We start from the raw sequence: 15,380 nt of genomic DNA, 5'->3' as shown, positions 1-15,380 counted from the left end.
CTAGTATTTATTAGTCACTGTTCACAGCTGACTGCCGAAGTGAGCAGACAGACAGACGGATGTCTGGTTATAAAACGGTGTGTAGTTGTTTAATTACAGCTTTGTCTGTGTACTTTAAAATATAATTAATTCATTAGAGTTGTCCTCTAGCAGTGGTCAAACTGCCAGTGCAAATGGACAGACAGTTTCAACAATTTATAACCAAGTTCAATAATTTATGTGACAATGGAAATAAAAATATTTACAGATATCCAGGTAGTCCCATATATAAAAATATGTACAGAAGTCCAGTTTGTCCTAAATATAAAAATATACAAATTTTACTGTCAAATAAATAATATTTATTTTGTCAAATAAATAATATTTATTTTGTCAGTTCAATAAAATAAAAATAAAAATCACTAGGTAATATTGGCTCAATTAGATTTATCAAGCAAAAAGATTAGCTTGAAGTCAGATTTGAACCCAGCACCTCTAGGTTTCCAAGCGGAGATTCTTTCCACTAAGCTATTTTACTTGATGGTTAAGATAGCTTATCAGTGCTAGATAAGGTATTCAATTGACAGGCAAACTTGGTTATACCATGTCACAGCAAACAGGCCATATGACTCAGCTTCACTTTCCAACCATACATAACAATCCATTCAGAATTAAAAACTATTAGTCTGGAAGGTTGTTTCTTATTATCTGATTTAGAGTCTGTTACTTTAAAAAGATATTAATGTTGTGTAATACATTTAAACTGTTTGCATAATAAACATGTATATAGGTTATAATGTCCATGCAATTTTCTTGATCAAAGCTTAATGTAATACTTAAAAACAAACTGATTCCTATTATTCCAGTACTTTCAGAATAGAGAACACTCACTTATCCAACATCCAAACAACACCTTTGAAATACTTTACATTAAAACTTGTTTAAAATAGTTGCAACCAACTTGCCACACAAGCAAACCAGCAGACGACATCTAAACATGCACCATTATCGAACTCAGCGTTGTCTATATAGAAATGAAGGTTCATTAAATACGAGGCATGTTTTTAAAGTAAGTACAGTTTTTAAATGTCGCTGCCGTAGCGCTGCAGTTGCCGTTTAGCACATGCGCATAGTGTAGCTACATTAGTTGGGAAGCCACAGACGCCATTATGACGTCGTTTGATCGAGTCTTCGTTTGTTTACGTGATTTTAAAATGCCACCGACTGTGAAGTGCGTGCTTCGTTTTCTCTGTGCTAAAGGCTTAAAAGCAATTGACATTCATCGTCAAATCAGTGAAGTTTATGGTGAAAACATTATAAGTGAAGGAATGGTGCGGAAATGGGTTAGGGCCTTCAAAGATGGCCACACAAACGTTCATGATGAGGAACAAAGTGGGCGACCTTCAGTCATTATCGATGATTTCATTCAAAAATTGTTCTGTAAAGTGAAAGAGAACAGAAGGTTCACAATTTCGTCCTTAGCTGAAAAATTTCCTGCTGTATGAAAAAGTGTTTTCTACGAAATTGTGTCCGAACGTTTAAATTATCGGAAACTGTGTTCAAGGTGGGTACCAAAAATGTTGAATGATACTTTAAAACAAAAGGCGTGGCATGCTGAGTGCAGGCGTCGTTTTGCTCCACGATAATGCTCGTCCACATTCAGCAAATCAAACGCAAGAGCTCATCACTTCATTCGCGTCATTCCAATGATGAAGAAGTAAAAACGTCTGTGCAACAGTGGTTGGCCAGTCTGGCGGCAAGCTTCTTTGACGACGGCATACAAAAGCTGGTCCAAAGATACGATAAGAATAAGAATAAAAATTTTATTCTGCCAGAAAATATTCCACACAAATACATTGGCACGTCAATACAATGTTATAACTTTTGTAATACAATGAACATTCTAAAAGTCTTGTTTTGTCCACACTGTTGAGATGTACTCTTCCAATGAATAGAATGATCTGTTACGTAGAAAATAATTTAGTTTAGCTTTAAATTCCATATCACTTAGCATCCTTATATCTAATGGTAACTTATTATATAGTCTAATAGCCATCACCATTGGGCTTTTGTCGGTTTTAGCTAGTCTAGTTTGAGGTAAGTTGATATTGTTACGACTTCTTGTTTCATAATTGTGAACTTTTTTCCTTAGGTTTACTTTATCTAAATTAGCTCAGAGGTAAAGTAGGCATTGTTGTATATATAAAGAAAATAATGTCAAAATTTTAAAACGTTTAAAAAGTTCTCTGCAACTATGATATTTATTGACTCCTGCCAATATTCTGACAACTTTTTTTTGGATGATGAATACTTCATTTGCGTAAGGAGAAGAGCCCCAAACAATCAAACCATAATTTAAGTGACAGTGAAAAAGTCCGAAATAAGATTGTATAAGAGCTTTCTCCTCAAGTTCACCAAATAAACACTTAATTGCAAACACACTTTTACTTAGGTTACTTTTAACCCCTACAATTTGCTGATACCAATTTAAATTAGGATCAAAAGTCAAACCTAAAAATTTTGGAAATATATCTTCTTGTGTCCCATTAGAATAGAATAGAATATATTTATTTCCATCTTTTTCATTTATATTACATAATAAGATGACAACTTGGAAAAGGCAAATAACCACCATTTGCCAGTATTCGGTGGTTATTTTGGTAATTTAATTATAACATAATTACAACTTAAATTAGTAGTCTTCCGTAATAAATTAACATTTTATTTTTTCGGCTTCTGTAGCGCATACCAACTAGTAATAATAAAAATAAGTATGTAAGAGAACGAAAAAAATCATATTTAATAATTGCACCTATTTTACAGTTATATCACCGTTAAAGAGAAAATAATTGAAGAGCATCACATTAAAGATATACAAAATTTATAACAATATAGATTAATACTAGATTAGATCGTAAGCTAGACAGTCAAAGTTAGGAAACAATAGACAGTAAAATGCCTAAATCGTCAATATTATTGAGCCAAATTTTAACTTTTTTGGAAAACAATTTAAAACTAGTAATTTGTTTTATATTATCAGGTAAAAGATTGAAGCATTTTGGGCCTAAGTATACAAATGTTTTTACAAAGAATGATCTGTTTACCTGTGGTCTAACAAAAAAACGGCGGACTGTGCTTCGAGTTGAATAAAACAAATTTTCAGTTCCACTGTTGCCGCTCTTTTTGAAAAATGCTTGAAGAACTTTAAACACAAAAAGGTTTTTTATAGGTAAAATTTGCAGATGTTTGAAAAGATAGTCAGTGTGTTCACGCTGTTTTTTAAAAAGCATAATTCTAACAAAGTGTTTTTGGGTCACAAAAAGTGTATGAATTAAGTTATCATAAGCGCCACCCCAAAACTGCAGCCCATATTGAAGGCAGGAGTTTATCAACGCGTAATACAGTGATCTTAAGCAAGTTATGTCACAGATATTTCTTAAGAAATAGAATGTTAGAATTGATTTCCTGATTTCGGTGTGTAATTTATTTACATGACTTTTCCACGTTATTTTGTTGTCAATTAAAATTCCAAGGTATTTAATTTCGGGTGTTTGTTGAATAACTTTGCAGTTACAATTTTGTACACCTAAACAATTGTTGTGGTATTTAAACTCATAGTCAAATTCAAAACCAGTCAAATCAAAGTTTAAAATTTTTGTTTTTGATGCATTTATTACCATTGCATTCCTGTTACACCAATTGTTCAGTAAAGCTAAGTCATGAATTATCGACTCTTTAATTGTAGCTCAGTTTTCAGACGAATACACGAATGCAATATCATCTGCAAATGCTATGATTTCTCCACGAAACTTTTCTAATAAGAGATCATTAATAAAGAAGGAAAAGAGATCTGCCGATAGAACTGAGCCTTGAGGAACGCCGATATTTACTAAATTTATGTCACTCAAAACGTTGCGTATCCGAACTTGTTGTTCTCTATTTTGAAGAAAAGTTAGAAACCAATTTAGTGTAGGGCCTCTAATGCCGGTTACTTCTAGTTTTGTTAAAAGATAATGATGACGGACTAAGTCAAACGCTTTTCTGAAATCAATAAATAAGCCTGTTACTTTTTTGCCAGAATTTAAATTTGTATAAATCATATGCATAAGTTTTTCAATCACGTCCTCTGTACTTTTACCTATTTAAAACCGAATTGATTGTTAGAAAAAAAATAAGTTAATCAAAAGCTTATATTGATTAGTTTGGCTAAGGGGTCAGAAATGACATGATTTATTTTCTTTAAAAGAATTACATTAATGCTATCAAAGCCGGAAGACTTTTTGTTCTGAATACTTCGAATTGTACTTTCCACTTCATCTTTGTCTACAGGAAAAAGAAACATAGATTGATGTTGTCTTTGTAAATTAGTAAACAATTCGTTACTTTGGCCTAGATTCTGATAAATAAATTTGGTGCTCGAAAAATAGTTGTTAAATTCATTTGCTATAACATCCTCACTTTCAATAGTGCGGCCATCTTGAAGAGTAATTTTACGAATTGTTTGCTTTTTGTTTCCTAATAAACTGTTTATCAAGCGCCACCGTTCCGCTGGACGGCCACCGCAGTTGTGAAACAGCTCAGCATAGTACTGGTTTTTTCTCTCGTCGAGGTCAATTGTAAGTTTGTTTTTAAAACGTGTGAAGTAGCTCCTAAGATTTTGATTGGAAGGGGAGCGTTTTAACTGGTTGTAAAGCAATTTTCTTCTTTCTAAATGATTAAGTAGCGCCTCATTCATCCAGGGACTAATCACTCTAGCCTTAGCCAGTTTATTACTAATAGTTGTAACTTGCGTACTTAAATTTATGCAATCAGTAATTTTGCTGAGAAAATTTTGAAAACTAACATCGATATTGTTATTTTGTAGCAAACTATCCCACTTAACACTAAGAAGGTCGTCTACTAGTTTTTCGAAATTGGTAACCCTTTTTGAACTTAAAATATTTTTAATATCTCTTGTATTTACGTTTTGGTTTTTATCAGCCAAAAAAGACAATCCGATTGCACAGTGGTCCGTTAACCCAATATCAAAGATAGCAATTTCGAAGTTCTCAAAATTACGATATCTTAAAGAAATATGATCCAAACAAGTTTTTGAAAATTGTGTCACTCGCGTATGCTTATTTACAAGTTGAACAAAACCATTATTATTTAATGTTGATAAATAGTTTTCAGTCAGACGAGCCTCCTTCAAACAAACGTCGTGTGACCTATCATAAATCAGCAACTGTTACGTTACCAAGAGGCTACGTTTTCTAAGAATTGACTACTTGACCTAAGAACAGCCAGTAATGGCACACTATAGCACTCGACTAAGCAACAGCCAGAGAACACGCATCACAAATCGATATAGCCGCTAGTCACACACGCATTATCTTATTATTGTATTGTAACTGCTTGGTCTATAAAAAAATATTTATTATCTTATAAGGCCCCAGTTAACCTGGGACTCGGATAAGTGGGAGTCTACTGTACTGCCAAGTAAAGAGTTAAACTTCTAGTACAATAACTGGTTAACTCTTTATTTAGCATGTACCTATTTAGATAAATCATCCTGGATATTGTCACACATTTACACATTTCGAAGTTAAGAGTTGAACTATGAGTTTAATTATATCAAAGGGTAATATGTGTTTTTTATTCAAAACAATACTATTCTTGCTTTTTAGTCCACTTTGTACAATTATTGAGATAGATATATTTATTGTAAAATACAAATGTGGCTTGTTTTTTTAACATCACAAAATTTGAGATGAACATTTCTCTCTCTTTGTTACAGGAATTAGAAAGATTAGCAGAAAAATTTGAAGAGCCCTGTAAGAGACGGGAGGCATACATGCAGGCAGGCTCCTATCTTCTGTTCATCAAGAAAAACATGGTGGAGGCATTAAAATACTATCAGAAAGTCATAGATATTGATCCTGAATCTTATGCTCTGAAGGTGAGAAAATAATAATCTATTTCAAGGGAATTTCTCAGTAAAAAATGGGCAGTTTATTATTGTTATTTAGTTTATTATTATTAGTTTTCTTTATTATTTTTGATTTATTGCTTACTGAAAAATAATAATATACAACTTACTCTGAGATTTAACCTTAAGTTCATTGTTAAGGTCCGCTGCATTGTGCTATTAACCCTTTAACCGTTTCATTCCTGGATTCACAGCAACATCTGAGTGCCAGGGTTAGTTACATACCAAGGCCCCCTAGCACACAGTATTTTCCTTATTTTTAGAAGTTTTTGACATAATACATTAAACATGTTATTTAAAGTTAATAAATAGAGGAAACAATTCACAATGTTTAAAAACATCTCAAATAATGTCAATTTGTCAAATAATTACAACATATTACTACTATCACACAGCCATCTACAAATAAACATTGGAAAAAACCTTGTAAAATATCAACGTGACCTTTCCCGAACTCGTGGACGTTACAAAGCACTTGGCGTACAAGTAGTTAGTTTGAGTAATGTCCACAAGATTGTACCACCAAGTGGAGAGCTAACTTCTAGACATTTCTAACATAATATAATACCAAGTAACACAATATAACAGCTGATACGACCAAAATAGAACAGCTGATATATGAAACCTAGTATACTTGGGCGTGGAGGTTGTTAGCAAAACTAAGAGTTGCATAATATATCTCGGGCATTGTGGTTAAAGGGTTAAGCAAATGTTATATGAACTCACAAGTCCTATAATACCAAATTGATTTTTACTTCATTTTCCGAGACTTAATTATAAAAAATACTAATATTACTTAGAACTTCTCCTTCATAAGGTAATGAATGACTGATTGAATTACAAAAACAATAAAAAAATAAAAAACGTTATTCTATAAATGTTAATTATTTTTCTCAATAAATAAGTTATGACCAGCCATGAACACTTTCATGAAACTCTCAAGTATTTCCACAAGTAAAAGCGATCTTCCCTTAGCCCTTTGAGCAGTAACTTTCCAAACATCCAACAGGCCCCCAAATGGTAAAAAATTAGTTAAATAATATTTTTGATTATATTGATACTTTATATTGTTTTAGTTAAAAAACTGTGACATTTTGTGGGAAAAAATCATTTAACCATTTATTGATACCAAACAAACTTTAAAAAACAACCCAATCTTGATAGGTAACCAATTAATTTATAATTATTTCTCTCACTGTGTCACTAACCTGGTATTTATTATAGTTGTGTGCACTAGTTTTGTGTGCAGTATTTAGTGTCTCGGTAAATCATACTCTAGGAAATCATCTTAGAGAATTGCAAAAGAAAGAAATATAGGAGTCACTACAATAAGGGTCTGAAAGAAAAATAGTATAACATTTTGGAAGTTTTAGTACAAGTTTTTGACTTCAAATACTAACATGTCGGAATATTGTGTATTGTTATTTTTGTTTTGGTTCATATATTACTGTATACAGTATTGTACTTAAAAGACATTCAAGCAAAGTTAAAATTATAAACAGCCTGTAATAATCATAATGTAATGACATTTCTATATTTCTGAGAATCCAACCTTTTTACATTGTGACCATATACTCAGTATCACAGGTGACGGATTAGTGGGTTTCTAATGTAGGTATAATTATCTCTACTTTCTCTAGTTTGCCTCTGTTGATTCAACTCTGTTTTCTATCTTCCTTTTAAAAATGGGAAGATTTACAGAATTTAAAAATATAATTGAAACTTGTGGCTTTAGTGTTTATTGGGTGTGTAATTCATATAACTTTTGTCAGTTTTTGCATACTCCATTGAATTGAATCCTGGCTCTTCTAAAAGAAAGTGCAAAATTAAGTAAATATTAATCTATTAATGACCTAAACTTTATTATTATGTCATTTGTATTGGTTCAAAATGTAATGGTTTATTTATTTAACAATATAACTTTAACCTCAACTCAATTTATTGTCGTTGAGAGAAATTACTAATACTTAATATACTAGTGTTGTTAAACATACAACAGAAACTAACTTCATGAAGTCGTTCTTGTAACCATAACTGATAATTTTTTGTTTCAGTTCCACAAACCCATGTTTTTTCCAATGAAACATCCAGTGAATATGTTTGAAGTACTTTTAGAAGAACTAGAGAAAAATACAGAATGGAGGAGTTTTTCACCAGAGGACACTAAGGTTTTGAAAAGGTTTTTGATAAAATATAGAAGCTTTAGTACATCTGCCCCTGAAGAAAGATTGAATGTAACAAAAATATTAGAAATGTCTAGGATCTGCTCTAAAGATTTTGAAAGAAAAAGAAAAAGGAGAAAAGAACAGGATAAACCAAAAAGATCTAATAAGTGGCGTGGCACGAAAAAAGGAAAATATCAGAACAAAAATGAAAACAAACAAAGTGCTGGCCAAAAGAATTTCTCAAGGGAAACTACTCAACAATGGAAAACCAGTACTGAAACAGATTTTACTAGAGCAAGTCACAGTAAGGAAAAGAATTTCAACTGCAGAGAAAGAACAAGTAGTATCAGCAGTGTGGATAGTGATTATTGTCGAGACACTATACGTCTTGGGCCAAGAAATTTATTTTCCTGGCATTGTGAGAATACCCAGGTGAAAAGTGACCATAGTGGTCAAGATGCACGTAGCTTGGGTGCCACAAACTTCAGTAAAAGTCGACCCAATTCTTCATGTAGTTCCCATTCACGGGACTCAAGCATTTGTAGCATCTCTTCTAATGAATCAATGGGTCATTACAAGTACTCACAGGAGACATCCAAACAGAAGAATTTATCTGTTGGAGAAGGAAATAAATTGGGACTGACAGTTGAAAATTTGAAGAAATTTGAATCTCAAAATGCAGATGGTCTTGAAAGACAGATGAGTGCCATGTCTGTGTCAAGTATAGGTTCAGATCACGGCAATGAGTTAGAGAGGTTTGACTATAAAAATACTAGTGACCTTGGAAGGAGGATGCGTGTTTTGTCCATATCAAGTGCAGGATCAGATAAAAACAGTGGATTAACGACTTTATCGGTCATGGAAAGAGTCAAACAATCCTACAGAATGTTGGGATATAAAAGTAATAGTACCCAACAAAATGTTAATAAGAAAGAAGACTTTTCTACTAAGAAACCAAAGATTAATAGAAGTGACAGTACTCAAAGCTTGAACATTCAACAATCAGATCATAAAAGCCGATTGTTAGAAGGATATAAACCAGCATTTTATTCAAGAGACAGTAGTGTGGAGAGTACTCGATCATCATTATTCATGCCAAGTTTCGCTTCAAAAACTTCAGAAGGTGACAGAGAAAATTAGTATATTAATTATCATGATTAATAAAAGTCAATCAAGTTTTATTTGTCCTTACATATGTTGTTCCTCAGTATTGAATGTATTTGTGTGATAAGCAATTAACATTTTCCTAATTTTATTTTATATAACCTGATTATTCCTGTAACAACTTATTATTGTTGTTCCTAATTACTTATATTCTGCCATATATCAGTACAGTATAGCACAATTGTTCATACTATTGTTATAACACTACAAACATGTATGTTGTTATCAGTGACAAAAGAATAATAACTTGTATCTTTATAATTTGTATTAGATAAGGTTTTTCATATATATTTTATTGGTTACTTGCTTAAGTGATTTGTTATTCATTTATTCAATAAAAGTTTCATATTGTGTTTACATTCTTTAGCAGAGCTAAAATAAAAATTGTCACAGTCAACACAACAAATAAAAAGAATGAGAAATCTAAAATTGTGCAAATTACACTTTTGCTAAAAAAATATTTAAGGCAAATAAGAAGTATAAATTAAGTATTTAAGTACTCTTCAACAGAGTAATATGCCCGGTTTGTGAAATTGCATTTTAAGGAATTTTTAAATGTTTGAATTGAATATAATTTTTTTTTAATTCTGGAAATTTATTGTAAAGTTTTAATGCAGAATAATACACTCCCTCCTCATAGAATTTCAACCGAGGAACAGGATAGTGCAGTATGTGATTACAATTTTATATTTGTTTTCTTTACGATTGATCAGTTTTAATATTTTCAATATGGCAGTCATATTTAATTTTTTAATTTATGACATATCTAATAAACCACTATGTTTATCAAAATTGTATAAGACATAAACATAAACAAATTAACACGTTTGTTAGATAGGTGAATTTCTATTCGAAAACCTTTTTGCTTATAAATGACGAGCATCAGCATGATTGTAGTTGCAATGCTATACAAGATGCATGTCTCTTGGAAAGAATACATGTTTTCCATAACACTACCAATTAGTTGCAAACTGGTCTTACAAAATTGTTAATTTAGTTGTGTTTACATAAATTGGATGTTAAAGGTTCAGTAGTTAGTCTCAGTGCTGCATTTTTGCTGAAAAGCCCTTTGGCTGTGTCAAAATACTACCTGTTCTTCAAAATTTTTCCACAACACTAAGAATCACACCATTACTGTAGATAAACCGCTCTTAAAGAAACCTGTGCAGAAGCAAATTTCTGAGCAGTACCGCGCAGGAGGGGTCCCCCTCCGGCGAGGGGTTGTGGTGGGGAGTGGGATCATCACCTTGTAGCTGTTTATCTGCTGTGTAGATCGTGTCTCGCTCAAACAGTTATGTTTACACTGCAGCTACTTTACCTGCTCTATAACTATATTATATTTTTGTGTTTAGGCATATATGTGTCGCAATCTAAGCGTAAAATATTAATTGAACAGATTAATGTAGACATGGACGCATCCAGGGAGCTTGCATTTTGTTGTGAGGTTAGCCGCGCAGTGGCAGTGGCCAATAGAGATGTGTCGTTCGGTCTTGACCCGTTCAATTCGAACGGTTAGTCAAGTGAACGAGTGATTCGGTTCAGAGTGTTTCAAAAGACCCGTTCACCTCGAACGTTTTGTTCAATTTTTCCTGCCAACTGAAAAAATTTGTTGTTTTTCAAATCAGATGTATTATTTTTAATTCCAATAACTTACAATATTATAATTAAGTTCATTTAAAAACCCTTATCAATGGAAATTATCTTGAAATCATATGGAACAAACTAAAATTATAAAGTTTATGCGTTAGGTTAAGGTTACACTGGTCCCCCAAACTGTGCAGTCTTCACTGCTAACCGATTAAGAATAAAACCTTAATTGTATAACTCAACAGGGGGAGTACAGAGTGGGTATTATGAGAAGTGGTGGAAAGTTAATCGGTGGATATAAAATATTTTGTTATTTATAAAAGTAAATTATTTTCAAACGAACAATATGTCTGTTTATTGTTTAGTAATTTATTTAAAACATTTGTAAGGGAATAACCTTACTTATGATAAATAAAGGCATATCAATCAACCAAGTCTATTGATTATAAGTATTAACATTTAAAATATTTATGAATGTAATTGGTAACTTACCATTAAATTTTTGTATTAGTTTTAGTAGATCTATTTACATTTACTAGATTCCTGAAACAATACATTTATTGTTATACAGGGTGTATATTATGTCTGGAAACACCCAAATATATCCTTTAATAATTTAAATATCAATTTGAAACCTCTTACAATCGTGATAGAGATTGGGCATCTACTTTTTGGAACAATGTTTTGTTATGTCACACCAACGGGGGACGTCCTGCCGAGGGTATCGTGAATATTCTTAATGGAAGCCTATACCTTGTGATACATAATTTTAAAGGTAATAGCTTACTGAATTGAATGCCACAAACCGCATCTCAAGGGAATTATTCTATCAGAAAATAGAGCATTTTTAGTATTGAAAATTTACTGATGTTCAACAATGTAATTTTAACATGGTTCTTGCCACAAAATGTGTTACACTAATTTTTTAGCATTTTTTTAAATGTTCAATTACATAAAACAAAAATTTCATTTTAAGCTGGTTCTATTAGCACAAATTTGCCAGTTTTTATTACAGTACAATTATGGAAATACTTATGTTATTGATTTCTTATTACAAATAAAAAATAATGTATGCTGTTAGAAAAGTCTTACAACAAACGTTTTACCTGCATTTGGTGTCAAAGCAATTGTTCGAACTGTGTTCCTTCTACGGTTTGACAATGAGCCAATCTTGTGTAAAATGATTCGACAGAGTTGCCTAACATTTCTTCAGTTATCAAAGCAATCTCCTCTATAATCCTGTTTCTTAGGTCTTCAAAATTATGAGGCTTTCTTCTATAAACATTGGATTTTAAATGACCCCATAGGAAATAATCGATTGGTGACAAATCCGGAGATCTTGGAGGCCATTCGATTTCTCCTCTTCGACCAATCCATTTATGAGGAAACCTTAAATCCAAATACTCTCTTACCTGTCTCCCATAATGGGGTGGAGCACCATCCTGCTGAAACCATACATTATCAAAGTATTCTCCTGATGCAATTTGAATAGCTGGTATTATTTCATTTTGGAGCATATTGTAGTAAAGTTCGGCATTTAAATTTCCATTGATGAAAAAGGGTCCAACAATTTTGTTACCTAAAATTCCACACCATACGTTCAGTTTTTGTGGTTGCTGTGAATGGGACTCAGTAATCCAATGTGGGTTTTCACTAGCCCAGTAACGGCAATTGTGCCTGTTAACATTGCCATTTAGGAAAAAAGTTGCCTCAACAGAAAATAGTATGTTGGTCAGAAAATCTCTATTGTCATCACATTTGCGCATCACAAGTTCACAAAACTCAACTCTTCTGTCGTAATCATCCTCACTTAACTGTTGGACTAAATGAACTTTAAATGGTTTGTATTTATTAATTTTCAAAATCTTACTCACAGACATAGGGTGCATATCATGTTGCTGTGCAGCTTTTCTGAGCGATGTATGTGGGTCTTCAATAAATGTTTGCAAAACATCTAGTGCATGTTCTTCATCTGTTGCAGATTGTATCCTACCCGACTTTGGCCGATTACGTACACTCCCTGTCATTTCAAAACGCTCAATAGTTTTTGATATTGTTGAAACACTTATGGGATTCCTTTCTGGGTAAAGTGTCATTAAACAAATTACAAACTTCCCGATAAGATCTTTGACGATCGCCATATCCTCGCATCATCAACAGAGTAATTCGTTCTCTTTCAGACAATTCCATTAAAATGCCAAATAAAAACTGAACTACTGTAATTAGATAACTTGTTGACAGCAATGCTTCAGAGACACTGATTAACTCGACAGGAATGATATGACCTTTGTCCATTTGTAATTCCCAAGCTTAGACCTGTCTAGTGAAAGCTCCATGCTCAACAAACTGAAACCTGTAGACCAGATGATTAATAACACAATAATGTTTCTCATAGGCTAGTGACCTTTGTCTCTTTAAACCTTCCTGCTGACTGGAAAACACCAAGTACAGATTCATAAGTAATCAGAGAAAGTGACTCATAAGTTTTATTCATTGTAATAAAAACTGGTAAATTTGTACTAATGAAACCAGCTTAAAAATAAATTGTTTATTTTATTTTAATTGAACATTTAAAAAATTAGTGTAACACATTTTGTGGCAAGAACCATGTTAAAATTACATTGTTGAACATCAGTAAATTTTCAATACTAAAAATGCTCTATTTTCTGATAGAATAATTCCTTTGAGATGCGGTTTGTGGCATTCAATTCAGTAAGCTATTACCTTTAAAATTATGTATCACAAGGTATAGGCTTCCATTAAGAATATTCACGATACCCTCGGCAGGACGTCCCCCGTTGGTGTGACATAACAAAACATTGTTCCAAAAAGTAGATGCCCAATCTCTATCACGATTGTAAGAGGTTTCAAATTTATATTTAAATTATTAAAGGATATATTTGGGTGTTTCCAGACATAATACACACCCTGTATATCTCTCCATTCACTGTACGACATGCTGTTTCTTCCTTTATTCGAACTTTTTTTTACAAGCGGATCTTTTCGTTCACTTGGTCATTACATTCAGTCGTTCATTTTGTCCGGTCAACACGATTACCGATATAACACACTCTAGCGGTAAGGCTCAGTAACTCTGTACTGACCGGTTCAACTGAACGAATGGCAATAGTGAACGAGACCGACTGAACCGGATTAATCAGACATCCGATAGAGCATATGCAGTGGTGGAAATACTGGGAGAGGGGGGCAACACAGCGTTGGAGGGATATTTACCCCAACGATCACATAAGACCAATAGATGGAGCAGTGGGGTTGGCCGTTGAAGTCGACTCTGGCGCGCGACGCTACAACAATGGCGGCAACCTTGGGATGATTCACCCTAGTGGTGAGCGCTCAGACTGTGTTCACTGCTGTCTGGCAGTGTGGAGCTGTGCGTTAGGCCCACGTTTTACAGTAGGTTATTCAGCCACCGACTGTCATTGTTAGTTTCTTTAATGAGATGTTGTCTCATCGCTCGGCACCAGAATGCCAAGAACTTGTATTGGATATGGATGCTATAATAGAGGAAAATTTGAAGGTGTTACCTTTCACAGGTTAGTATTGCATTTATATTTTGTTACGTTAAGTAAGCTTATTGTATTCATTTGTTTACCGTTTTGTACGCCTAATCCTCTTGTTGACCGTCTATAGTAAATTAACCAAACATTTTAACTATAGTAAATCCTACATTAATTTATTTTAATATTTTAGATTTCCAAAAGATGAAAATCTCGACGGCAATGGATTATCGCAACCAAAAGGAATGACTGGGAGCCAACAAAATACAGCAGGATCTGCTCAGCACACTTCCGGGAAGGATATCGACAGGACTTCTCTTTCTTGTGTCCGGATTCGAGAGGGAGCGGTTCCTGCCATTTTTACAGCTTTGCCAGTTGAATCCCAGATAAATGAACGTCGACCACTGTAAAAGAAACTAGACGAACCCTCATCAAGCGTAAGTGTTTCTCCTACCAAGATATTAAAAAGTGAGCTTCTTAAAACCAAACAGTCTTTATTATAATGTAGAAGAAAAGTTAAAGTACTGCAACAAGGTAAAAGGAGACTTAAAAAAAAGGTGGAAAACTTAGAGATGATTTTAAATTCTCTAAAAGAAAAACTACAATTTTCAGATGAAATTGTTCTCTTTTATCAGCGTTATCGAAAAATGCACAATGTTTAGTAAAGAGTGCTGTGGGGAAATCAGTAAATCACAACTTAAAAAGAATTTATGATGAACGCCTTAAGTCATATGCTATTACTCTCCACTTTTTATCACCGAAAGCATATTTATATGTTCGGAACACATTTAACACCGCTTTGCCTCATCCAAAAACCCTTGGGATGGTGTACAAAAGCGTTAAAGCCGATCCAGGATTTTCAGAGGAGGTATTTCGAGTTCTGAAAGAACACAGCACCAGTACAAATACCTGTATGTTCACTTATGGTAGATGCAATGGCCGTTAGGCAAAAATTGGAGTGGGATGGTAAACGATTTCATGGTACTGTTAACGTAGGTG

General features: G+C 33.2%; 1 protein-coding gene across 8 annotated transcripts in view; it reads left to right on the top strand.

The window, feature by feature from the left end:
- Nucleotides 1-9,382, top strand: part of LOC124359177 — a 71,711-nt gene extending 62,329 nt beyond the window's left edge. For all 8 annotated transcript variants that reach the window (XM_046811704.1, XM_046811703.1, XM_046811705.1 and 5 more), the window contains exons 9-10: nucleotides 5,756-5,917; nucleotides 8,002-9,382. In XM_046811704.1, the coding sequence (XP_046667660.1) occupies nucleotides 5,756-5,917; nucleotides 8,002-9,252 (1,413 nt within the window). In that variant the 3' untranslated portion in view covers nucleotides 9,253-9,382. The remainder of the gene's footprint in view (nucleotides 1-5,755; nucleotides 5,918-8,001) is intronic.
- Nucleotides 9,383-15,380: the final 5,998 nt, after the last annotated feature.

The sequence above is a fragment of the Homalodisca vitripennis genome, chromosome 4 (genome assembly GCF_021130785.1).
Source record: "Homalodisca vitripennis isolate AUS2020 chromosome 4, UT_GWSS_2.1, whole genome shotgun sequence".
NCBI lineage: Eukaryota > Metazoa > Arthropoda > Insecta > Hemiptera > Cicadellidae > Homalodisca > Homalodisca vitripennis.
This window is presented reverse-complemented; position numbering and strand designations above follow the sequence as displayed.